This window comes from Podarcis cretensis (genome assembly GCF_951804945.1).
Source record: "Podarcis cretensis genome assembly, chromosome: 14".
In the NCBI taxonomy this organism is placed as follows: Eukaryota; Metazoa; Chordata; class Lepidosauria; order Squamata; family Lacertidae; genus Podarcis; species Podarcis cretensis.
The window spans coordinates 23084000-23111163 of record NC_137183.1 but is presented as its reverse complement, the minus strand read 5'-3'; the positions used below and the strand labels follow the sequence as shown (position 1 = coordinate 23111163).

The window sequence follows — 27164 nt, the reverse complement described above, 5'->3', positions numbered from 1 at the left end:
AAAGCTATTTAGATTAATCATAGAATTGTTGAGTTGGAAGGTACTCGGGGGTCATCTAGTCCAACCCCCTGCAAATGCAGGAATCTCAACGACAGCGTCCATGACAGATGGCCATTCAACACCCTCAGGGATGATCTTGCTACATAATATAACCACCATTCCAACTCTCATTCCAAACATAAGCAAGACAGAAAGCAGGAGACATTTCATGATACTGCATCTGAAAACTGGAAAGGATTTCAGTGAAGAGGAAAACAAGAGAGCTTGTGCAAGCAGCAATCTATTTTTTTGTGAGCAGAGCTATTCCCTGTTATTGTGCCCCCCCCCCCCAGTTTACCATCAAAGCTGTTGTTTTTCCGTTCTTTGTTCAAGTGTGTCCATCTTGGTTGTAATGTTAAAATAGCTATGAATTTGTTTTGTTGAAGTCACCGTCTCTGTGTTTCCCCCCCACCTCTAGATTTGAAGTTCCTGAATCCAATCTCATTACCCAGGAGTCTCTTGGAATTGCTGTACTGCCCTCTGGGACACTGCCACCGTTGCAGCCAGCCCATGTTTACTATTGTCTACCCAAAGCTCTTTCCCCTGAGAGAGACGCCAATGGCTGGATTGCATCAGGGGTAATTACAGGGAAAATTACATTGGGGGTTTAGACCTTATGCAAGGGCTTCAGTTACAGGGAAAGGCATCTACACAGGGCCATGGTTGTGCTGCTCTTATGCGGTTTCAGTCTGTTGACTTCATATACCATATTCACTTTATTCTTAAGGCTCCAGTGCCTACCTTGATAGCAAGCAGCAACTGTACAACTGTATCAATCAATCAATCAATCAATCAATCAATCAATCAATCTCCTTTATTGTCATAAAAAAGTGTGTTGTATACATGGATCAGAACACAACACAGTCAATGGAACATAGTAGGGTAAAACATAGTAGGATAAAACTGTCCAGATATCATGAGGTGTGAAGATGGCTTTTAGAACCTATTGTGATGTACTTTCATAGCGTCACTCAGAAATCTTGCCATATAACTGTACAACTGATTAAGTAATATTTCCTCAAAACGTTTTCACAGTGGTGAATTGCTTAATTGGCAAGTTTCTTGGAAGGTTCATTTTTCCCCAGTGTTGTGAGCTTGCTTGGTCATTGACTAGGAAGCAGAGTAATTTGGAATTAATTAATGTCCCTTTGAGAGCAATAGGGAGTATAGATAGGATATTGATATTTAAAGGGGAGGGAGAGAAAGTTTGCAAATATTCTTGGCACCCAAGTAGCCCACACATTTAACACACTGCCAGTCTACCTTCATTTTCCACCTTTGAATCCGTGAGAGCTAGAAGCTTGTCTGTCTTTTTAAGAAAATGCTGGTATTTTCAGAACTCAGAAAAGAAGCCATCCATGTCTAAAAAGCTCTGTTATGCAGCTTTCCCCCATGATAATCATACTTTGATTCCCCATGACTAAAGAAGTAGCCTGTATATATTGGTGACATTCGACTAACAGATAAATTATCAATTATATGTTTCTTTCGTCACTTCAAATCAGAACTGAATGATGAAGGATAAAATTGAATGATGAATTTGTAACTCGTGACATTGTGATGCTCAGCAGAGCCCAATGGTAATTAGCAAAGCATTGCAGCCGTTGGTGGCTGCCTTCTGGCAGGAAATAAGATGAACCAGTTGGCCTTTCTGCAAGAGACTTTTCATCCATGCATGAAAAGAAAGCATGTCCACTTATAGTATTCATGAGCCTCTTGTGTAAAACTCAAAAAGAGAAGAAAATCAAGAAGCCAGGCCTTCTACAACTTGCCTTGTAATCTTGCAGAATCTAGTTTGGCTAAGAGAAAAGGGCAAACCTCTTCTTCTTTTTGGTGTCCTGCTCAACTTATGATGAAGGACTAGCAATGGAAGATCTGGCCATTGCTATGTGGATGTGCACAATGAAGCCAGGAGGCTTTCCTCTCAATAAACTTCATTTAATTTAGTGAGAACAATGTGAAAGCAAAGAATGGCTCTTGCAGAACTCCCTTTCCCTCCAGTCGGACCTGTGGCAGGAAAACTGCTTTGCTAGCTTGGGCCCTTAATATGCTGCTGGAAGTCTCCTTGCTGAATAGCTATTACTTGACATTAGTTGTGGCAATCGGCAAGTTCAAGGTGGTGCCTCTTCCTGGGCAACTGCCAAGGTCCAAATCTTGACGGTCCTCTCCAGGAAGAAGATGCATTCTGGTTCCTAAACTGCCTCTACCTAGAGCGCTTTGGACCAGTTGGTGCCCCTAAAGCCAAACATCTAGGTTTTGGGATTTCTTTTTCATTTTCCTTGTCTTTTCCCCCTTCCTTGCAATCTGCCACTTTGAGTTAGAGGTGAGGGGGGAAACCAGCAACCACAGGGCTGTGTAGCCCCAGTCATCCCTCTCCCTTCTGTCCCCAGCCTTCTCCATAGTGGCTGGGAACAAGGTGGATCCCAGTTGGCTGTTTCCTGACACCGTTGGCAATGAAGGAGCACAATGATGGCTAGCCTCTGGCGTGGGTAGCCGGCTCGAGACACAGTGGCAGGAGCAAGAGCACAGAGGAGGCAAGCAAAAACCCACAGGCTATGTACCTAAATGTCACAAATTGTCCCAACTCTCTCACTTATTCAGGTAGAGTAGGAGGAAGACAGGATTTTTCATACCATGGCCCATAGCATGGAACAGGTTGCATCCAATAACATGGAGGAGGAAGGCCAGCCAGCGTCCTCCATGCCAGGCATGAGATTAGTGCCAAACTCCTAAGAGATGCCCAGAGATGATTAAATTAAATGCTCCCTACTCCCAATTCCCACTTTCTCTCTCCATAACAATAGATCGGGTGCAGGGGCAGATTGCCCAGGGAACTGAAGGAGCCCAGGTAGGGGGAAAGAGACAGCACTCCCTACAACAGAAGGTGGACTTTCCCCAAAGAAACAGAAGAGGAAGAGAAGCAAACACAGCTGCAAGGAAGGCCCAAAACAAGCAGGGAAAGGTGATAGATCCTGCTGCAGGGACTCCTCCTCTGCCTCCCAGGCTTCTTTGCCATCATCCTCGAGGTACCTCCCAGTACCAAGACATCCGAGTCAAAAGCTATGTCAACAGGCCCATAAAGACACAGGGGACAAAAGGCAATGAAAAGAAGTACAACTGGGGAAAAGTTCCAACAGAAGGGCCAACGATTCTTCTCTCTGTCTGATTCAGAGACTGGGAAGCCTCCCCAGGAACTTTTAGTCCTCCAGATGTTGCAGAACTAAAACTTCCATCAGCCTCAGCAAGACTGGCCAAAGGCCAGAGATGGTTAGAGTTGACGTTCAACAACATCAGGACAGCCAAAGGTTCTCCATTCTTGCCCTAGATGAAGTTCTCATGGAAACCAAAGACAGAAAAGGGCCCTACCTCTGGCAGAGAAAGGGATTCCAGAACAATCCACCACTCAAAAGATCAGCTCTGACAGATGATTTTGATCCAGATGGTGCTGGTCCTTCAAACTGACAGTAAAGTGCTGTTAGATTTACTTATTTTGTGACACTTTTCAGGACTAAAATCCTTTCAGGTCAGCTCACAAGCAAAATCAATGATATCAAAATACAACAGTAGGTACATTAAAACAAGAGCAAAAGCCATAATTTTATGCTGTAGGCCTGATCAAAAGGTTTCATCTTCACACCCCACCTAAAGTTCAATGAGGGGTTCAACTTTGCCTAGGGGGAGAAGGTTCCACAGACAGGGTGCCACAGCAGCAAATGACTTCCATGTGCCACCCCCTGAAGCACCACACTCGGTGGGATTGCAAAGGGGGTTTACCTTGCAGGTCTTACTGAACATTATTATATTGACTAGTTCCTGATTTGAATTGGGCCCTCCAGGAGACTGAAAACAGCAATCCGCTGTAAAGGTAAAGGTAAAGGTACCCCTGCCCGTACGGGCCAGTCTTGACAGACTCTGGGGTTGTGCGCCCATCTCACTTAAGAGGCCAGGGGCCAGCGCTGTCCGGAGACACTTCCGGGTCACGTGGCCAGCGTGACATCGCTGCTCTGGCGAGCCAGAGCCGCACACGGAAACGCCGTTTACCTTCCCGCTGGTAAGCGGTCCCTATTTATCTACTTGCACCCGGAGGTGCTTTCGAACTGCTAGGTTGGCAGGCGCTGGGACCGAGCAGCGGGAGCGCACCCCGCCGCAGGGATTCGAACCGCCGACCTTTCGATTGGCAAGTCCTAGGCGCTGAGGCTTTAACCCACAGCCCCACCTGCGTCCCACAGCAATCCGCTGTAAGGAAATATCAATTCCATACCTGCCCAACCGTAGCTGCCTAAAGCCTTCCTAGAAGAAAAGTCTGCTGATACCAAGTAGATGGTGTAGTTTTCTTGTTTTCTTGTTTACAGCTACTGCGTCTGCAGCCATAATGGGTTTTTCCTCCCCCTTCAGTAAGTAACAGAGCTTTATGAAGTGAGAACAAAATGAGCCTCTTAAATTTGGACAGCAGCCAGATGGCTTTGAACACACTCCTTTGGAAGAGCCCCACCTCCCCCTCTCAGAAAGTTTCTCTGATTGCAACAACCAACTTTCCACCTTGCTCACGTATTAAGGTCTCCTTCATAAAGGGTGTGGCTTCCCCCACACCACATCTGGCAGCTTATTCAACTTATGGTCAGGTGGCTAAGGTATGTGCTTTGTATACAGCGCTGGCATATGCCCTATGGCAACACCCCCTTCCCCTCTGCCACCACAGCCAAAGGGTACTAAATTCCCATTAATCAGATCAATGTGTGTCTGAAATACTTGGCAACGACTTCAGCACTGAAATGAAGGAATGCCAAACATATATTCAGCAACAACAAACACAGTATTTGCACCCAAGTCCCTGCCATTTTTCAGGGATGCTTCCTTACTTTGCTGCATGCTAGAGAAGCCATCGATGCAAATACAGCAAAATTTGTGTTGACCCCTGTGGACTTGGTAGCTCTGGCGTTCAGCTTTGTGTTGAAGAAACCGACCTGGAGCAGGTGGCCACAGTTGGAGAGTGGGTGTGTTTTAAACGTGTAAAAATTAAACAAGTTGTCACTGGCTAGAAAAAGAGTGGGGTAGTGCATTGAGAAAGGATTGTCAAATACAGTGATACCTCCGGTTAAGAACATAATTCGTTCTGGAGGTCCATTCTTAACCTGAAACTGTTCTTAACCTGAGGTACCACTTTAGCTAATGGGGCTTCCCGCTGCCGCCGCACAATTTCTGTTCTCATCCTGAAGCAAAGTTCTTAACCCGAGGTACTATTTCTGGGTTAGCAGTGTCTGTAACCTGAAGTGTCTGTAACCTGAAGCGTCTGTAACCCGAGGTACCACTGTATAGAGTTGCCATATTTCAAATATAGGGTTGCCATATTCCCTGCCCCCGGATGTCATTTCTGCTTTTGAGATCCTGGTAATGTCTGGGAAATCTCGGACGTGTGGCAGCCCTGGGTTTTAGGGCAGTGAAATGCCCACCATTGCTTCTGCTTTAAAAAGAGCTTAGGATAAATAATTACAAAGGTGACTTAGTACAAGAGTGTGCAGGCACACAGTGGTGCACTTGCTGATGCCTACTCATCATTCAGAAGAAGGGGGAAGTTGCCTGATACTAAAGGAGGCATAGGTGGCACCACAGCTGGGAAGAGCAACTGTTCACACCAGTTGTGCAAAGATCTGCGCCTGTGTCTAAAGGGTGGCAAGCGTTAACCTTCTTCATGAGTCTTAGGACTGCATATTATACCCACAGGACACAGGGGCATGAAGCACACTAGCTTCACCCCTTTGTTTTTGTTACCAAAATCAGAATTGTAAAGTTGGAAGGGACCCCAAGGGGCATCTGGTCCAACGCCCTGTAATGCAGGGAACTCGGCTAAAGCGTCCCATGACAAATGGCCATCCAGACTCTGGGGTTTTGGGGGGGGGGGCTTTTTTTTTAAAAAAAAAAGCAATGTGATGTTTTAAAGGGGGAGCATGAGTTTAAAAGAGGGGGCATGAATTAAAAAAAAAAATACGTTGTCCCACCCTTTTAAGAAATCAAGGCATCCTCCATGTCCCCCATGCCCTTCAGAGCTACAAAACCTGCAAAAGTTTTTAGCTGAATTTCTTTTTATGTTGACAGAGGAAAAACCTCTTGCTATTTTTACAAACTCAAATATTTTGTGTACTTAGTTTACCACGGCTTAATCCTCCCTCCTGGTTTGTTTGTTTTTTTAAACTATCCAGAAAAGTTGTGTGTTGTGGACAAGGGCCAATGTTTTAATCTTGAGCTGACAACTGCTCTCTCTCTCTCTCTCTCTCTCTCTCTCTCTCTCTCTCTCTCCCTCTCTCTCTCTCTCTTCCCCTCCCTCCCTCCCTCTCTCTCTCTTTTTTTCCATTTTTCTATTCCAGGAGGACAACTGTTAGTTTTGTGGCATACTGCTGCTCCACCCAGTGTCTGCAGACTTTTGACCTATTGAGTTGATAAATACTTAAAGCTGTTCAGGAGCAGCGCCAGTTTAAAGCTGCATTAGGCTGTCTCCTGACGGTGCTGGGATACAGCTTGTGTGTGTGTGTGTGTGTGTGTGTGTGTGTGTGTGTCTGTTTGCACGCGTCTGTGTGCGTGTGTGCCAAAGCAGCCGGAGGAGTGCCCAGCAGGGAACACGGAGAGCCACTTCAATCCTGCACCCCTATCAAATTTGGATGAAAGGCAGAACTCTCTTGGAAGCCCTTTGATGCTCTAGCTTCCATAAAGGTTAACACCTTCCTATTCCTCCCCAGGCAGAATGTAAAACGCAACAAACATCAAGCAGGCCAACGACCTCCAGGACACACTCGTGTTTTTGCACGTATGATTCTAGTTGCATTCAAAGCGGCTTTCAGCCACTCGGATGATATAAACTGTTTTTTTAACCAACCATTTGCAATCCTTTTAAACTTTTCTTTAACTTCCTCCTTACTTGGCTGTGTGCTACTGCCCTCTTAAGAGTAGCCATTTAAGGTAGCAGTTTATTTGTTCTGGCCATGTTGTTTCTCTCCACCACCACCACCACCCCTCTCTATTTTTCCATTCAGGATCAAATGTGTTCTCCTTTTCTCTTAACTGCCTATTTGACAATAAATGAGAATTACAAATCTGTTCATGGAAAATAACTCTTGTCTGCATACCAGTTGCTGGAGTCTGCTTGCAAGTGGGTAAGGAGAATTTGGAACTGACACTTGCATGTGAGATTGGAAGCCTTCAAGGGACCACCACTGGAAGCCGCGAGAAATCAAATGTCGGACTTGTCAACTTGTAATCCTGAGTTGTTGCAGAGCCAACAAGGGTTAAAGGCAGCAGTGGGTTTGGATGAGTCAAGGGGTTGCATATTTAACCCTACTTACTGTGCACTTGAGGGGGAAAAACTTCAAAAGTAACGTGAATGGTGCTTGTTTTAAGGTGTAAAATGGTGTGGTCTTCATAACTGTAGTTTCAATACGCTGGTTGATTTTTCCAGAGTAGCTTCAGTCAAACATTCTGACATCTGGGGAGGCCACAGCAGGGAGAGTGAAGCAAACTCACTTTTTCCTAACATAACTTTTAAAGGGCTATGATAGCATTTTAACTTGCTTGTGCTCAAGAAGTGCCTCACAAATAGCATTACTGCTCTGAGGATTGTTTCTTGGAACCTTTGATTGCTCTTACCAGCACAAGCCAGCAGGAAGCCCAGCACGTGGGTGTAACTTACTTATTCTTCTTTTTTACCAAACAAAAAAGATGCATCAGCAAAACACAGTCCTGGGTCAGTGGTTTACAAATATTTATTTTCATTAACACATTGGTATTGGTATTCTTTTCCAGACACAAATCAGCTACAGGCATTGACCCAAGGAGACTTAGTTTTGTTTTGTTTGTTTCAAAGTACCTAACTTTCTGAAATACCAAAGCAATCTTTAAAGCAGCATAAGAAAAGAGGTGGGAAACTATTTCACGTGCATTTGGGTGGCAAATGCAATATTGGTTAGAGCAAGAGCAGATACCTTGGTGTAGTCTGGAAATCAGAGGGTGTTTTGCAATGTACTGCAGGTGCAAAAAGAGCATCTTTTCCCTCTTGCTGGCTCTTCCTGGGTGCTTTCCTTAAACAGAGCAACCCCCAGGAAGTTGAACCAAGAGAAGTTCTTTGCAGTTGACAAGTTAGCACATCAGATAAGGACTTGGATCTTTCCTCCACCCGATGCACACGTGAGAGTTTCTTTTACTGGGGAGTGTTCGAAAACGCTAAGTTTCACACTGCAGTTTGAAGTGAACACCATCTAGAATACTTTTGCCTCGTTCACTTCCTCAGGAAGCTGTCCGCTGAGAATTCTGAAGAGCCCATAAGTAAGTATCCCAATAGGCAGTGAATGCTATAGTGGTATGAATGCCTAACTCTCCCTGACCTCCCACATTGAGGGGAGGGCTCTGGTCAAATCAAAGGCCAGGCCCTGGGCAAAGTGCCCTCCAGTGGGACCCAGGCTTTCCCTGGTCAGGCTTTCCCTGGTCAGGGGATGTGGAAAATGATGGAAGTCTGCTGCAGCTGCCTCAATACTCAGCTGTTGTTTTTTTATGAGTTAAAAATAAGAGATGATGGTGCTGGCTATGGTGGGAGCTGTCGTTTGCCCATTGATGCCAGGTCTGGGCAGATAAAAGGAGTAATGAATCACTCCTTGTACAAAGGAAGGAGTTCCCTTCGTTGCTGCTTTTTTTAAAAAAACCAACATTTGGAACTCTACCAATCTGCAGTCTCCAGATGTTTGGGTGGGAGCTGTAGTCCAAAACATCTGGAGGGCATCAGGTTGGGAAAGGCTGGTTTAATGGGAGGAGAACAACAGTTAATTCTCAAATTGCAAGCCTCCCCCAAAACCCAAAGCTGCTACTTGCTCCTTGGGCTTTGCCCAGGGCTTGCTTTCCTTGGGTAGGTGGGTTCTAAGGCAGGACTTCAGCCATTCCTGCCTGTTGGGATATGTAATGGGACGGAGGTCCTCTCCTTTCTAAATGCACAGCTGTAACTTGTAGCCTGTCTCTGACTACATGGGCAGAAATCTGCCTGCATTGCTGGTTTTAAAGATGAAGCAACCCTCAAATGTGAAGCTTGCCTTTAATTGCAATTATTTCTGTATGCATCCACCCCAAAATAAAACTGAGGCATCTTGTCTGTTGTTTTTCTCTGTGCTTTTTAAACTGTTTGGTAGGCCATTGTGTGTGTGTGTGTGTGTGTGTGTTCAAAGAAGCCAAATGGTGAGTAACAAAGCTAATGACCCAGTCTTCCGGCAGCACTGAAAGCAATTCAACCCACTTGTATTGGTCAGATTCCAATTCAGCATAAAGCAGGGATGGGGAGCTTGTGGCCTGGCAACCTCCCCACCTGGCCCACTTGGCTCAAGCCGCACCCACCTGTTAGTCACCTGATGTATGGGTAGGTGTGGGGACAGGTAAAGCCTTGTCTTCAAACAGTGCCAAATTCAAGCTGCAGCTGCAAAGGAACGTTAGATTAGCAGGTGTGGTTTCAATTCAGCAGTGTTGGGATTTTGCACTATATGACATCAGGTGATTTGACAGGGGGATGGCCCCAGCCGCTGTCAAAAGTGGCCTGTGGAGGGTTGGCTGGGTCTGCCCCCTTCCCACATCCAGTTTTCACCCCTGACCTAAAGAAAGTGAGGAAACTACCACACCTTTTCATCAAGAGACATACAAGCAAATCTCACTATGTGAACACTTGGCATACAGCTCTTCGGTTATCCTCACGTGAAAGATTTCTACCAATGTCACTACACAGACCTCCAATTCAGATATCCAAACAACATAAAAATCAGTGAGCAGTTATTCAGCTCCTGGAAATATTCTCCAACCAAACACAACTACTGAAAGTCAGGGACAGGAACGCATTGGGATTTTCTCCATAGACAATCATGGAAACCGTTGTCTCACCATGTGAGCGGTTGCCTTACAGACCATTTCTCAGGAACCAATTATGTTCAAATGGTGGAACCTATGGGTATTGAGCGCAAGTAACATGCTTTTCTATTAGACAGTTCCATTAGAAACGCATTCCATGCTGGTTGGAGCTCATGGGAGTTGTACTTCAAAAATCTGTAGGGGCACAAAGATGCAGGAAGGTTGTCTTCCCACACACCACTTGTAATACCCTTCTAGCCACTTGTGGCCCTGTTCCAGGTAAGTGTATGGTCTCTTGCTTTAGCCTCAGTTCTCCCAGGTACAGTACTGGATTCTTCATTGCTCATCAAGTCCTAGGCACTGAGGTTTTACCCACAGCGCCACCCTCGCTGGCTCTCATTGCTCACAGCTGTGGCCTAATCAAGTGTGAGACTTTGGATGCTGCTGCCATCAGCAATGATACTGTTTCCCATTGATAATAATCATGTATTCTATAGGGTGGAACAAGTTGCACAGTTAAGGCCCTTTGGGGAGTGAATCGCAAGAATGCGGCAAATGGTAAATAAATGCAAAAGGAAAGGGCCATTTTGCTAGCTCCAGCCCACGTAAAGATCTTTCTATTAGGTTCCAATAAACTAGAAATCTTGAATTTATCCTCTGGATCAACGCAGATCAAAATCCCAGACCTAAAAATGCAATAGATTGGTGCAGGGGTTTTTATCAGTCCCTGAGCAAAGACACTGATGTTTTATAAGAGGATGGAAAAGAAGCCCAGCAGGTATAATATTTCTAGCAGGCAAAAAAAAAAAGGCCTCCTGTTGGGCTTCTCCCTGTTTCATGGCTCTTAAAGACATAGCAACCCCCCTTTGAACCTAGGTAATGACAACTTTTAAACTCAGTTAAGCCCTTGGCCCTCCAGTTGTTGGGACTCCCGGCTCCCATCATCCCTGGCCACTGACTCTCTTGGTTGAGGCTGATCGAATCTGGAAGTCTTAACAGCATCTGGGAAGACCACAAATTCCCATCCATGCCTTAAATCTTGGTGGTGAAGGGGTGGACAGGGGTAAGGGTCTGCAGTCAGGGCTGCTCAGATGTTTAATTAAACATAGGTTAATATCTTCCTGGAAATTTGAATCTGTTAAAAGAAGATGTAAGCAGCTTATGAAAGGTAGAAATGTGCAGAGCTGGATTTGTCCTTTGGCAGGCTAAACCTGTAGGACATTTGGAATACCGCTCTTAGGTTATCTGACCTTTGGGTGGTGGGGGGGGGAGTGTTCCAAACTAATATTTTCACCTCTGGTCAAATGAAACAAATAGCACCAAAATAATCTTCCAAAGCTTAAAAAAATACAGGGGGGGGGGGGTTTGCAACTATGTCTGTTGCTTGGTGGTAATAACATACCCCCTACCTTTTTTCAGAAATTGCATGTTCCTGCAATATATCCCTACATCTTATATAAATGTTTCTGCTGTTACTTCTCTTGACCTCTCTACAGTGAAGACAGTGTGTGCTTAGGTATGGCACAAGAACCTGCTTACTTGCTGCCCAGAAAGCTCTGCAGCTTATATTGGAGAAAACAAGGAAGGGGAGGTAGGCTAGGAATTTTGCCATGAATAAGAAGCTGGTGACAGGTGAAGTTAAAATGGTTCAAGGCTGGCCAACAAACACCCTTGGTCTGGTTCACACTCTGCAACACTGGATAGCTCAACTCTTCAGGAGCTGTACTGTATTTGATAGGACATCATATATTGAGAGTTCCATCTGGTGTTAATGATCAGGGTGTGAATCCACCTTTCCTTTGGTCTGAAAGGGCAAGGCAATGACCTGTAGAATAGGAACTTCTGGGCTCGTCTACTAAGGCAAGAGTTACCCATTTGGGGGTGGGGTGGATACACAGGATTTTTGTGTGAGTGCCATGGGTGCAACCCCCTCTACTCACTTCTCTCCCCTTGATCATGCCCCCCTGCAAAAAAAGAGATAGAAAGCATGCATTCATACTTCCCTTTTCCAAGGGATCTGGGTAAAAGTTCCAGCAGAATTAATCTCAGCTCTGAAAAACATAGAGAGCAGAAAAAAGAAGTAGGTCATGCAAACTTTTTTTCAGACCTAGGACCCACACTTAATCCCAACATGCATTTGGGGACCCATTTCTTAATCTTCTATTTTCATGGTGATAGTAATCCTGTTGTGACCCACTAGCCATGGTCGCTAGTGGGTCCCAACCAGTGAGTTACATGCCCTCGCCATCATTCATATGGAGTGATAAGCAGAGAGAAATTCAAGGTGCTGAACTGCTGTTTTCCAACTTGCTTGTTTCCTTCAGTTGCTGATGGGACTGTTTTGGCTCCCTTGCATGTTTGTTTTTAGTTTGCTGCAGCATTTATCAGGTCTGTGCTATGGGCTTCTCTCACACACCCACTGCAACAACAGCAGTTGGTGATGCCAGCCAGGACAGCTATTCTCGGAATAGCTTCCTGGCTCCAGTCGGCAATTTAAGCCACAGAAGTGTGGCCCTGCCCAACCTCAAGAGGCAGGTTGCAAGACAAGCCATCTCACTGAAATGATGATGCCTTTTAGTTTTCAGAGCAAAGAGAAGCAGACTTTACTATGAAGTGACACGGTGCCATTTTGTTCTGCAAGTTCCAGTAGAGATATCACTCTACGTGTCATTCAGAAATGAGCACAAAAGGAATATAGTGGTACCTCGGGTTACATACGCTTCAGGTTACAGATGATTCAGGTTACAGACTCCACTAACCCAGAAATATTACCTCGGGCTAAGAACTTGCTTCAGGATGAGAACAGAAATCATGCAGCGGCAGCGCAGCGGTAGCGGGAGGCCCCATTAGCTAAAGTGGTGCTTCAGGTTAAGAACAGTTTCAGGTTAAGAACAGACCTCCAGAACGAATTAAGTACTTAACCCGAGGTACCACTGTATATGATTGTGACTTTTCACTTTCAGATTCCAGATTAGGATCCCAAAATATTTTGACCTTAAACTCAAGAGCCAGAGGAGGAGCCAGTCAACTCCGCAGCTGCTGTACTGCTAACTGGGGAATCAGACCAAAGTCCTGGTGCTGGTGTTTCAGAACAGACAAAGCCAAAACTGGTGGTTCTGAGCCCAATGAACATCAGGCTTGGTAGTCTGAAGTCTGCAGAAGCTGAGGCAGAAATCCCATGACTGCAATCCCCTGGGTCTGACTCATAAGAGGAATTGTACTTTATTTACTACCATGCCTGCAGTACAAGAGACTGCAGGGGCAGGGGAAGAGAGTGCTTGTCTGCAAGTCACAGATTCCACCTTATAAGAGTCCCAGTCTCTAGGCCAAGGAGCTGTAGCCTGGAAAGGCCTACTGGAGGAACAGATTTGTATGGCCTCTGTCCCCTTTTCTTTATCAAAGCACGTTTCTCACATGGAGCTATCTGTGGTGCTGCAATTACTGGCCTGCCTTGCCGCCTTGGGTATCTGGTAAGGACAGGTCAAAACACAGGTTGTGGTCTAAGGCAGGGGTAGGCAACCTAAGGCCCGTGGGCCGGATGCAGCCCAATCGCCTTCTCAATCCGGTCCGCGGATGGACAGGGAATCAGTGTGTTTTTTCATGAGTAGAATGTGTGCTTTTATTTAAAACGCATCTCTGGGTTATTTGTGGGGCATAGGAATTTGTTCTTTCCCCCCCAAAAAATATAGTCTGGCCCACCACATGGTCTGAGGGATGGTGGACCGGCCCACAGCTGAAAAAGGTTGCTGACCCCTGGTCTAAGGCATATGAGACTTCAAGCCTTTGGAAACTTGGCAAGGTGTTGCTGCAGGAGAGGAACTGTCAGCTATATCATTGGTGGGTGTTTTTAGAACCAGGGTAAAACTCTCAGACGCCCGTGTTTTTGCTATTTCTACAAGGTATAATCTTGCAACTGTACTGACTGTTGTTACACTTACAGGATTACAGTGGTGCCTTGCAAGACGAAAAGAATCCGTTCCGCAATTCTCTTCGTCTAGCGGTTTTTTCGTCTTGCGAAGCAAGCCCATTGACGGCTTAGCGGCTTAGCGCTATTAGCGGCTTAGCGGCTTTTAGCGGCTTATCAGCTTAGCTGATAAGCGGATAAGCGGCTTAGCGGCTTAGAAAAAGGGGGGGGAGGGGAAAAAAGTCGGAAAAACTCGCAAGACATTTCGTCTTGCGAAGCAAGCCCATAGGGAAATTCATTTTGCGAAGCGCCTCCAAAACGGAAAACCCTTTCATCTAGCGGGTTTTTCGTCTTGCGAGGCATTCGTCTTGCGGGGCACCACTGTAAAAATTTTTGTATATTCCTACATCAGCTCTTGCGTTGCTATTTTATTATTCCTGTTATGAAATTGGTTTTGCGGTCCTTGATTTTGAGATATATCGCTGTTCTCTTTGTTGTAAGTTGTGTTGAGCACAATTCTTTTGTGGAAAGGTGGTATATAAATAAGATGATGATAAACCCAATGGGTCTTTGGCCGGATCCAGCAGGACTCACTCTTTTTATGTTCAAAATAAGTGAATTAAATTCTTGGTAGCTATAAAATCTGTTTCATAACTTGCTGGTTCCTAGCTTCTACAAAGAGGAGAGGAGAGAGAAATGGACATTTCCAGTCATTTTTGATCTAGCATGATCTGTCAGTGCGAGCATGGACTGTGCTGGTTTCCACCAGCTCTTTTCTGTGTTGTGTAAGCGACTGAGCTAAGAGCTTGCTGAACCTGGAGCCGGGTGTTTGCACCTTGGCACTCAGCACAGGAGGACAGACTCCAAAAGGCGAGGCAGCAACAAGCCGAGTCTGTTTCTTCCCGTAGATGGGTGGATGGAAAACTTAATGAGAATCGCAGAGACGGTGAGATACCACATGACATGGTCCTCCTTGCCAGTTTTCCAGTTGGAGAGCTTGGTGCAGTGGAGAAGGCAGTTCTCCAGAAGAGGTGAAAGTGGATTCACACCCAGAAAAATGGCTTTGGGTGGATGGATGCCATGCCAAAACAAGGGAATGATACTGTTGGGTTGGGTTGGGTTCCTCGTTAACCATTCTGCTGCTTACAGCTTTTCAAAGTTATCCTTATATGCAAAGAACTCATTCTCAGTAACCAGAAGTTAGATGAAAGGATTTAAAAAGAAGTTCGCTCACTCTTTTTAAAGAGCTAAGCTTCTGGTTTTTTCCTCTCCCTTGAGCCTATGTGAAGACCAGACAGGGAACTATTTTCAGAGGAAACAGCATCAGAGTTGGAATATGCGAGAGGTAGGTTTGCCAGCTACCCTGATTTTGCAGACTGGATTTAAAGAAGAAACTTACTGTCATGCTTTGGATAAACCTTCTCCTTAAACATTCTGACACATCTCTGTTAAAAGATTTCAACTGGAAGAGAGGTAGGGCCCTTTAGAAAGGAGCCAAGGAAACAATAATTGCCTTGTTTTCCTCCTCCGTGTCTTTATTTATTTATACGGAGATTTATATCCTGCCTTTCCACTACATAACGGGACTCAGGGAAGCTCACAGAAAAGATAAAGACAGATTAAAACCATGCATCAAATAAAGCAATATTGCACCATAAAAATAATCAGTGAAATTTAATAGGTGATACAGGAAGCAGAGGAAACAAGCCAGCAGTAATAAAAAGAATTTTGAAAAAATAAAATAAAAATCCATCAGAAGGTACTGGAAATGTAATACGGGGGGGGGGGGGAGAGATGAATTTCATGGGGCATGGAGTTCCACACCTTGAGTATTGTCACAAATATTCCCTCTATGAGAACTCTCGCTTTTGTCTTCTCCATTCCGCCACTGCACCTGTCAGCAGGTGGGTTGGCCCTTGCACACTTGTTTTTCGTTTCCAGTCTCTTTTAAAAATAAATAAATTGTGATCTCCTGCCTACTTCTCTGCAGTGTTGTTGGGTCCTCATATTTTCAAAAATTGTCCTTTTCAGAATTGCACAGAATATAGAAGTGGGCCAAGTACAGCTTTTCCCCATTTCATTGCTGGAAGGCCGCAAGTATTTCCCCTAAAGCTGGGGTGTGGGGAACATCAGGCCCAGGGGCCAAATGTGGCCCTCCAAGCAACTCTGTCTGGACCTTGAAACTCTCCCTGGCCCCTCCTCAGGTCACCCCCTTCACAAGTCCTGCTCCATGCTCTTGAGTGCATTCACCTGGTCGGAATGTTCTTTTGAACTGCGATAATGCTTCTTGCTAACAAAGAAGGTGGAGAGTTGTGGGTGGGTGTATGGAAACATTTGACTCTTGCATGGCTGCAGTGTAGCCTGCTGTCCAGAGACAGGAGTCAGATCCATGACTCCGCCCACCACTTGCATGTGGCCCCTGAAAGGTTGCCCCAGAGGGAATGTGGCCCTTGAGCTGAGAAAGGTTGAGGAGCTAGCTGCTAAGATCCTTTACCCTCTGTTCTATCTTGAAAACCTTACTAGTATTTCTAGGGTGGCTGCACCCACACTTTGGAACTCCCTGACTCATGACATTTTTGTTTAGGCAAGGCTATCCAGACATGCAGAATGTTGACAGTTTTAATCTGGTTGTTAGCTTCTTGATTTTAATTATTCTTGGGATTTTTGTAACTGTTGTTTTGTCTTTTTAAACACACACACACACACACACACACACACAAACCTTATAATTTTATTATTTTATTCTTTCTGTAAACCAGTTTGAGGTTTTATTATAATAAAGCAGTGTATAAATTTTGTGAAATTGGGTAAATTGTATCCCGTTCATGAACCAACCTTTTACAAAAACCTTCCTCCTACTGCCACCTATATTAAGAATGACAATGTGGATTCCCAGTGCAGTTCAGTACCTGCCTACTTGGAAGCAACCACCACTGAGTTCAAGGGGGATAAAACTGCCAATTAAGTGTGCTTAGGATTGCATCCTTAATGCCTCTTATTTGTGAATGCTAACTTTCAAAATGTGTCTCTTACACTGTGATCCTAAGTACCTGTTGTCAGAAGAAAGTCCCAATGTGTTCAGTGGGACTCATTCACCGTGTTTGGGATTGCAGTCTTAATTTCCCTCCAAAAGGCGTAAGACTCATGCAAAGTATTCTTTGCAGCTGAGATCTTGCAAAGTTCACTTTGCTTCTGCTAGCAAATTAATGCAATTTAGGAAACCTCAGTACAGTGGTACCTCTGGTTAAAAACTTAATTCGTTCCAGAGGTCCTTTCTTAACCTGAAACCGTTCTTAACCTGAGGTACCACTTTAGCTAATGGGGCCTCCCACTGCTGCCATGCGCAATTTCTGTTCTCATCCTGAGGTAAAGTTCTTAACCCAAGGTACTACTTCCAGGTTAGTGGAATCTGTAACCCGAAGTGTTTGTAACCCGAGGTACCACTGTAATGGAAAAAGAAACATGGATATAAGCAGCTACAGAGACTTATTGAGTGTTGCTCTAGACAGCAACGGAGCAACCTGATTGGGTGCCTGGGGTGGCGCCCAGGGGCGGGGCCAGTCAGGGCAGGACGCTCTGTGGGGCCTCCGAGGAGCCTGCCTGCCTGCCTCTTCCCACCCAGCCGCCCTATAGCTGAGGGGGAGGCGACGGGAGGACTATTTGGGCAGCGCGGAGCCTGTGCTCACCAAAGCCACCGTGTCTTTTCCAGGAGAGACATGTGGCTCGGGCGCACTGCAGGCCCTGCTGTGAGTACTGCCTGGCATTTTGTCACCTCCCTCAGTGGTGACACCCAGGGTGGCCCACACCCACCACACACCCCTTGCTTCACTGCTGCCTCTAGAAACACTCTCAATTCATGCAGAGCAGAGGGGAGACTCAATAGGCTTGGCCAATGTCCTCCCTTATCAGAGGACCCTTGCACCCTTGGACAGGCCCCAGAATCCTTGGCAATACACAAGGGTTCCACCTCAGAACTGCACAGGGCTTTTTCTGCGTATGCAGAAAGTTTGGGTGGGGAGGAAACATTGGTATGGAATATTATTATAAAGTTTTCCCCAAATCGTGGTAGACAAAGGAAGCATTTCATAGTTGCACAGCTGACACTGAAAAATTCTGAAACAACTTGGCTGAGCTCAAACCTGAAGCTGTCAGAAGAGTTAGAAAGGAAAGAACAAAAAGGTATGGCAGCAATCCCATCATATGAATTCTACATGGCCATCCCTTGTGCACAAAACCTACCCTTTTACAGGCCCTCACCTCTCCTCACCTCACCTGTCTTCTCCTCCGGCTCCATATATTCTTGTGCCCAGAGCCACATTTTACGGTGTTGGCATAAGCTGGCTTGTGGCCCTGTGTCAGATTTACAGCCTCTCAGAGAGACTTCAGCAAAGCTTTTTACAGGAAACTCAACTCAGCCTGCCAATGATGACCGCAGAAGGACACCCTGCGAGTTGGAGGTGCTTCTGTTTGATTTAAGTTCTATTAACACTGGAGAACAGCAAACCTAAAATATCTTTTTCAGTCAGGAACAGTCAAGGGGTCTGGAACAGCCAATTCTCCCTCATTTCTCTCTCACTTCTCACTGTTTCCTGGACTAGAAAGGTTGTTTACATTGATCAAGAGGCCTTTGTTTTATCCGCCATGTAGCTGAAGCTTTCTGAGTCTGCTTCAGTCTACGGCTCCTGCCTGCTCTCCTTTTACCAGAGTTTCAAGATGGCCAACGCTTCTTCAATCCATTCTGTGGTTCAAGTAACTTCTCCTGAGGTGGCAAGTTCAGGAGGTAAGGTGAGGAGATAGGAAGCTGCCTTACACCAAGTCAAACAATCAGTCCTGCTAGCTCAAGGGTGCAGAGCCTTCTTCAGCCCAATGGCCATATTCCCAGACCCTCACTATTTTCCAGGGACATCCCTGATTTAGAGAAGCTGTCCAGGTTTCTGATTTGATCCTAGAATGTCCCATTTTTCCTTAGGATGTCCCTATTTTCATTGGAGGGTATGGAGTTATCCAACCCCCAACCCATCCAACCCCTGATCTGAAAGGAATCTGTATAGGGAAGGTTTTCTTAATGTTTAATGTTTTTGTGTGTGTGTGTGTGTGTGTGTGTGTGTGTGTATGATGGGGGTGGCGCTGTGGTCTAAACCAAACAGTCTAGGGCTTGCCAGTCTGAAGGTCAGTGGTTCGAATCCCCATGACGGGGTGAGCTCCCGTTGCTCGGTCCCTGCTCCTGCCCACCTAGCAGTTCAAAAGCACATCAAAGTGCAAGTAGATAAATAGGTACTGCTCTGGCGGGAAGGTAAACGGCGTTTCCGTGCGCTGCTCTGGTTCGCCAGAAGTGGCTTAGTCATGATGGCCACATGACCTGGAAGCTGTACGCCAGCTTCCTCGGCCTATAGAGCGAGATGAGCACGCAACTCCAGAGTTGTCCGTGACTGGACCTAATGGTCAGAGGTACCTTTACCTTTATATATATATATGTTGGAAGCTGCCTAGAGTGGCTGGGGCCACCCAGTAAGATGTGTGAGGTATAAATAGTCAAATCATCATTATGGAATGGGACATCCCTCTTTTCATTGGAGAAATGTTGGGGGGTGAGTATTCCCTCATGGGGAGCCTTCTGGTGGTGTGGCCAGGTACAAAAAGTAGGTGGAGCAACAGATGAGGCCTTTCTTTGTACAGTAGGCTGTATTCAAGCCACACAAAATTCAGGGTTTTCTACAGACACCTCCATCCAGACAAACAAAAGGCATTGTCACAGTTCAAGGATCCAATCCGTCTGGGCAAAAGCACTCAGGGTGGGTGTGGAGTAGAGTCAATGAGGGACATGACCTGGGAAGAGGTGTGGGCATATGAAGAAGAGTGGAGAGGCCTACTTTTGGCCCAAGCCTTAGGTTCCCTACTTATGGTTCAATAGCAGCACTTTGTATATCAGAGGTTCTCAAATTCTGCTCTAATCCAGTAAGGGGGCAGAATAGTCTGCATTTGATCCTGCACTTGATCTATTTTTTCCCCCTGATGATGGAAATCAAGGCTGTTCTTGACCAAGACCAAATTATCAAACAAGCTAACAAGGCCCTAGTTTAGGGTTCCTGGTTTTCATCATACGACACTGGTGTAGTTGTCTCATTCCCCCTGAAAAATTCACTAGCATTTCCTGTTTGATTGCCATGGACATAGCGGGGGGGCAGCTGCCCCCCCCCCCAAATCAAGAAAATAAATAAAAATACTTAACCAAATGACCAGTTGCATTGCAGATAACTCAGTTCTGCCCACCAGCATTAAGCCTGCCCCCCAAAAAAACAAATCCTGGCTACACCCATGTGGACTGCCCCAGGTCCTGTGCTTTTAATCCTACTGTGCTAGTCTTGATGGTAGCACTTGCTGTGAAAAAAATTGCCAAAATATGAGTTACATATGTGCTTTGATTTTCAGATTTTTTTTAAAAAAGAAGTGTATTAAATGGTCCACCGAGAGTGACCTCCCCCCCAGCTAAGTGGTGGCCAAAGTTTGAGAACCACCTTCTTCCCACACAGACTGGCAGCTGAAGCTCTCCATGTGCTCTACCACTGATCAGGTGCCTACATATATTTATTTCTTTAGTCAATGCGTGATACTTTTCTGGTATTCTTCTCCTCTGCATCTGTGCTCCTTTGTGACTCAATAAGCAAAGCATGTGTGTCTCCTGTCTCTCCCAATGCTCTCCCCCCTCCGCCATGCACCATCCCGTGTCCCGAGGCTCCTTTGGCAGCGTTATGTAGAAAGCAGCCACCCACACACTGAACCAATGGCTTCCAGCAAAGAACGTGTTCTGCCGCTCTTTGCGATCTTGCCCTCGCCAAGGACGATATGCCAGGTGGATTCGAACCGAAACCTACCTAGGCTGGAAACTGGCTGGATGGCTCACTGTTACCCTGCTATGCCAGCCCACCTGCCTGCCCAAACTCGACTTGGCTAATGAGCAAATAGATGGTCTCCTGTGCAGAGGGGCTATTTTCTTCCTTTCCTTGTTCCGTGTGACAAGGAAGTCCTCCTTGGCAGGGAAAAGAAAACTCAGTCTACATCAAGACCGGCTTTGAAGTGGTCTGCAGTGCGGTAGCCTTAATTGTTAACCATTACAGGCTGCACCTATTTTTGAAGAGGCTCCTCCAAATTAGGCTCACGGAAATGTGACTCACGGAAGCTGGTAGCTTCTGTATAGACTCACACGCATAGGGGTGGGGAGCATTGCTAGAGGGCTGCATTCCCTCATAGACAAAGGTCTGAGGGCCACTTGCCAGTGATGGACAGGGCCAGAATCGAAAGTGCCACCCAGTGTGGCTGGAGCAATCCAGCCAGATGGACAGGGTATAAATAATAAAAGTATTATTCAGTGGGTGTGGGCAGAGCGACAGATGTAACTCTCTTCTAGACCACTTTCCAGCAGTGCCAGAGTCAGAGGTTTCTAAAATCTCTGTCCAGGCCTGAGGTCATCAACAGGTATGATCACATTTCAAGGTCATTCTACGGCCACATTCGTGCCATGCATTTAAGGTACTATGGTGCCATTTTAAACAGGCATAGCTTCCCCCAAAGAATTCTGGGAGCTGTAGTTATGGGTGCTGGGAATTGTTAGGAGGACTCTATCCCTTCAATGAAGTACCATTCCCAGACTTCCCTCAGATCCTCCAAATGTCCTTATTTCCAGGGACAGTCCCGGATTTACAGAAGCCATCCTAATTTCTAATTTGATCTCAGAATGTCCTCCTTTTCCTTAGGGCTATTTTCATCAGAGAAATGTTGGAGGGTATGGCAGGATGTCCCTATTTTCATTGGGTATGGAGTTATGTGACACCCCACCCTCCCGAGCCAAGGAGATAAGTAACTATACAATTTTTAGAAGGCATCTGAAGGCAGCCCTGTGTAGGGAAGTTTTTTAAATGTTTAATGTATTGTTTTGTTTTTATATACGTTGGAAACTGCCCAGAGTGGCTGGGCAACCCAGTCAGATGGGTGGGGTATAAATAATAAAATCATTATTATTATGGAATATGACGTCCCTATTTTCACTGGCGGGTATATTCCCTGTGAAGGAGGGCTGGAGCCCTGCAGTTGATTAAGAGCTGCTGGGAATTGTAACTCCATGAGGGGTAAACTACAATGCCCATAATTCTTTGAGGGAATGAACGTGCTTCAAATGTGTTTTAAAAAAGCATCATGTTTTCACAACCTAACTCTACTGTTGTGTAAATTCTACAATGAGAAGTGCACCCAGATTAGATCTTACCCTAGTTAAATGGAAGGTGATTATAGTAGTGTTGGGATCTCTTTTTCTTTACTCAGTGAAATATAAAAAGATTCCTGCGTGAGTGTTAGTGCTAAAGATAAACAACGAGTTATTCCCTGTAAAGATTCAACCCTGGGAAAAGGCCCAGACATGTAAAAGGGGGTGGGGAGAAAATGTTCCACTCTCCCAAAAGCCAGTCTAAAATCATGAAAAGCTGCAAATGGCTATTAAGATATCTTTGAGGATCAAAGTTTCGACTGAGTTTGGCCAAGAGAGGGAGGAAACTTTTCATCTAATCTTCAGAGCTTAAAGTAGGGCAGAATACGGGTGCTCCATCAATGATTGTTCATGTTTTAAAAATAATTACTTAAGGAAGGTGGTTCCTTCTGTTTGTTCTTTTCCAGGCCCTCATCCTGTGTCCTTCATGCAAAGGATCAGATTTTGAAATGAAAAGAGAGGTCAGCGTGTGAGCCCCTTGCCTATTAGTACCCCTTTGATATACCAGAACAATAGACCCAGGGCGTTTACGGTACTTCTCCAACACGCTCTCTGTTCTTAAATCAAAACTTTCTTCCTATTTCCTTCTTATTAGATGCACTTTTTTTTAAAAAAAAAGCACACAGGAACTCAGGATTAATTCTGGATAGCAGGGATCCATCCTGAAATACAATCTTGAGTCTTATTTCGAAGTGAAGCAGAAGTAAACACCTTTTTTTTTTAAGGGTAAAAATAATTTAAATTATTTTTTATATGTCAAGTCATAGGATACAGGCAATAGAAAAAGGCCACTGTGGCATGGCCTAATGGGTCAGAGAATTATTTGTTGAGCAGATAAGGTGCTGGTTCAAGTCCCTAAAGTGGGAAGAACACACATTTCTCAACCAATTGGCTTTTTAAAAATAGCCACCATGCAATAAAAAATTGGGGGCTGAGCTTCATGCATCCAGTCGGAAGCCACGTCGGATGTTTGGCTTCCAAAGAACGTTCACAAACCGGAATACTCACTCCCGGGTTTGCGGCATTCGGGAGCCAAAACATTCAAGCTGTAAGTCGTACCAAGGTACGACTGTACAGTAAGATAAAAAGTACTGACTCAGTTAAAAAATGATGCAACTATTTCTACAATTGTACTATTAATATAGTATGAAAATGACAGGCGTGCTCATTTCTTCCATTCTTAATGTGTTTTTCAAACAAAGGTGCAACCTTGCTTCATAACCGACCCCTGAAAATTACTAGTATTGGCATCTGACAAAGCCATGGAGCACATTCCAGTATATATATATATATATATATATATATATATATATATATATATGACAAAAGATGTGGGATGTGGGTGGCGCTGTGGTCTCTTGGGCTTGCCAATCAGAAGGTTGGCGGTTCGAATCCCCGCAGCAGGGTGAGCTCCTGTTGCTCAGTCCCAGCTCCTGCCAACCTAGCAGTTCAAAAGCACGCCAAAAGTGCAAGTAGATAAATAGGTACCGTTCCGGTGGGAAGGTAAACGGCGTTTCCGTGCACTGCTCTGGTTTTGGTGTTCCGTTGCGCCAGAAGTGGCTTAGTCATGCTGGCCACATGACCTGGAAAACTGTCTGCGGACAAACGCTGGCTCCCTCGGCCTGTAAAGCAAGTTGAGCGCTGCAACCCCAAAGTCGTCTGTGACTGGAATTAACGGTCAGGGGTCCTTTACCTTTTTTTATGACGAGATAACAGGAGTGTGGACTAACTGGCCCTTATCCTAAGCTGTACAAAAGCACAACGTGCTCCAAAACGCACACGCACACTCACAAGTATGTTCGGACTTTGTCATTTGTAATGGAAAAATATTTGCCAGATGTTGTCTCTTCTCGTCTCCCACGCTGCTCAGAACCTGTATTAAATGTCACTTTTTGGCAAAGAGCTCAAGTGTGTTATTTGAGAAGAGCCAAGAACATAAACTATACCAGGGGAAAATAGCTGACTTGGAGTTAAAACTCTCTAGCTCAACAAAGGATGGCAGAGAAGAAATTCGATTCGGTTTTTGTTTAAAGGTGAATCTACCTACCTTGCATTTGCTGAAACAATACTTGCATTTCCTGAACCTGGGCCATCCTTCTAAATTCTTTCTTCTTTGAAAATGGAGTGGCTCTGCTGCTGTGTCTGCACCACACCACCTTCCCTGCCCGCTTTATCTTTCCCTCCTACTAAACAGCAGTGACTCACTAGCAAGGGAGGGCCTCTGCTCTGCTTCTCTACCCACTCCTGCTATTCACCATCACTGTTGCCTCTTCCTTTGGAAGGGGCTCACTGCTAAGGAACTCTGTTCTGTCAAGGCCTCTTTGGTCAAAGGCAGCAATGCTTCCAAATACCCATTGCTGAAACTGGTAGGAGAGACAGCTCTTGTGTTTGGGTCCTGCTTGCAGGCTTCCCAAAGGCTGGTTATTGTGACAATAGGATGCTGGGTTAGATGGGCCATTTGTCTAATCTAGCAGGCTCACCTTGCCAACAAAGGTCCGCATAGTTAAAGCCATGGTTTTCCCAGTAGTGATGTAGGGAAGTGAGAGCTGGACCATGAAGAAGGCTGATCGCCGAAGAATTGATGCTTTTGAATTATGGTGCTGGAGGAGACTCTTGAGAGTCCCATGGACTGCAAGAAGATCAAACCTATCCACTCTTAAGGAAATCAGCCCTGAGTGCTCACTGGAAGGACAGATCCTGAAGCTGACGCTCCAATACTTTGGCCACCTCATGAGAAGAGAAGACTCCCTGGAAAAGACCCTCATGTTGGGAAAGACTGAGGGCACAAGGAGAAGGAAATGACAGAGGATGAGATGGTTGGATAGTGTTCTCGAAGCTACCAGCATGAGTTTGACCAAACTGCGCGAGGCAGTGGAAGATAGGAGTGCCTGGCATGCTCTGGTCCATGGGGTCATGAAGAGTCAGACATGACTAAACAACTAAACAACAACAACAACAAACAACAGCAGGCACTTCTTATGTTCTTTGGAGACTCCCTCCAACCTAGATGTCAGGAACTGGCTGGACACCGAGGAGTGGTGGCTGGATCCTGATTAGTGGGCACTGGGAGAAGATGGTTTGGAGACTGACTTGGAAGAAGGTATCTGTGAACTGGGGGAACCGTAGTAGCCAGGTGATGAGAGTCAGAGGCAGGAGAAGCTGCAGGTAGGGGTGGATCTAAGCTTCAGTGTACCTAATTCTAGAGGGGCCCCAGAAGCGACTTTAGTCTACATTGCTTAAAAAATTGGGGTCTAGTGGACTCAATTTGAGTCGCACTGATTTGAGTCAAATTGATTAATTTTTTATTGTATATATTTCAACAGTCCCAAAGTTTGAGAGTCATTAGCACAGGTGTTGTAAAGGTGCGATGATCTGTCATGGAATGACCCCACTGAAGAAGATAACAGTGGTTACCTAGACCTCGTTGCTGGTTGTGAAGGAGCCCCCATGACAGTTCAAGCTTCAGGGCCCCAAAAATGTAGATCCTCCACTGGCTGCAGGATTGAAGAGTGAAGAACAGGTGCAGAAGGAGGAAGAGATGGGTCAGGCAGGTGTAAAGTCAAGGGCTTCCACACCTCCTCCTCCTCCTCCTGTCCCCACCTCTCCTGCTCTATTGTCTCCCAGGACCAGAAGAGGAATGAAGAGGGAGGAGCAGAAGCAGGTTACATACAGTCTCCGCCTGCTTATGTACAGCTTGGAGGGGTGGAGAGAGATACATAAACTGATGTCGGGAACAGGGCCTCTCTGTTGTGGCAACTGCCTCATTGGGTGCACACATAGGAGTAGCTGAGAGATGTAGGACTGATGGGCATGCCTTTTCCTAGCTTGTAAGTGTGCTTTTTGATAATAAAGAGTTAATTCCTCAGGCATTCTCTGCCCGTCAGCACAGTGACACTAGAGCTAGCCTGGAACCGCAGAATCTACACAATAAAGCCAAGAGGGTGAAAGGGGCCTGCATGTTGGTCCTCTGTAATATCACCGTGATCCTCAAAGTCAAACATTTCCTTCTATATTTATATATTCATAACAGCTCTGCTTGATTGATGAGGCAGAAGATTAAATGGAAGAGAGAACCCTTAATTAGATGGAAAGCATTCTGCAGCTCCAAATTTAAGGCCAATACCAAGGAATTGCAGTTTCTTGATTAAAAAGAAATGGCATTGCCAGATACAAAAAAAGGGCTTTTTAGGAACCAAGTTATACTCAGAGTAAGCCCATTTAAACTAATGGACCTAAGTCTTATCCATTAATTTCCATGATCATACTCTGAGCATGATAACATTGGAAGTAACTCAATGGGTTGTATCCGATGCTAATCCTGCTGAGAACAGACCCACTGGACTTAACGAACCTAAGATAGTAATGAACTTCAATGGGTCTACTCTGACCAGGACTAGCAATGAATACAACCTAAAGTTTTGTTCTTCATTCCCTCTGGACAGTCTAATCCATGTCCAGTTTAAAGAAGAGGAACCATAAGAAAAGAGATGGTGGAGGTGTTGCAAATACAGCAGCAGGGATCATTCCACTAGTAACCTAAGGGTTAATTATGTTCTCAGTGCCAACTATCTGGGGGTGGGATAATGTTGCCTAGCAACCAGGCAGTGTGGCATGATCTTTGCTTAGCTAACATGAATTCTGTGTAGTTCTGAGGAAGTTATTAACCTGTATATTTTGTTGTTGAATGTCACCCTGCTACAAACAAGGCCTGACCTAAGAAAACTAACCCTCTCTGCTCCTTCCTCCTCAGATTATACACTGTTTTTGTTCTGTTTCCCCTCAATAATGTATTATCAATTTCTTTTCTCACTGGATTCCATATGTGTTATTCAAGTGATACTGCTAACAGTGGGAAAGTCTTAAAGTTGCCCATCAAAAAGTTGGCACCTGGGCAGCAAACTAGGCAAGCCACTTGGGTCAGCCTTCCCCACTATGCATCCATATCTATTACCAAATATACGTTATACAAATCTATGTTCTCTTTCACCTACTTTTTGGCATGATGCATGTCCTTTTGGCTATGCATGCGTGCTCAGTGCACAAACAAGTTTACCTTCCTCCACGCACCCACTTTATGCACTTCCAGGCTGTGTGAAAAGG

The 27164-nt window shown here is 45.4% G+C and overlaps 1 protein-coding gene across 7 annotated transcripts in view; it reads left to right on the top strand.

The window, feature by feature from the left end:
* Positions 1-9161, top strand: part of LRRC28 (leucine rich repeat containing 28) — a 53989-nt gene extending 44828 nt beyond the window's left edge. For all 7 annotated transcript variants that reach the window (XM_079954361.1, XM_079954362.1, XM_079954359.1 and 4 more), the window contains 2 exons: positions 458-617; positions 6402-9161. In XM_079954361.1, the coding sequence (XP_079810487.1) occupies positions 458-617; positions 6402-6474 (233 nt within the window). In that variant the 3' untranslated portion in view covers positions 6475-9161. The remainder of the gene's footprint in view (positions 1-457; positions 618-6401) is intronic.
* The last annotated feature ends 18003 nt before the right edge of the window (positions 9162-27164 follow it).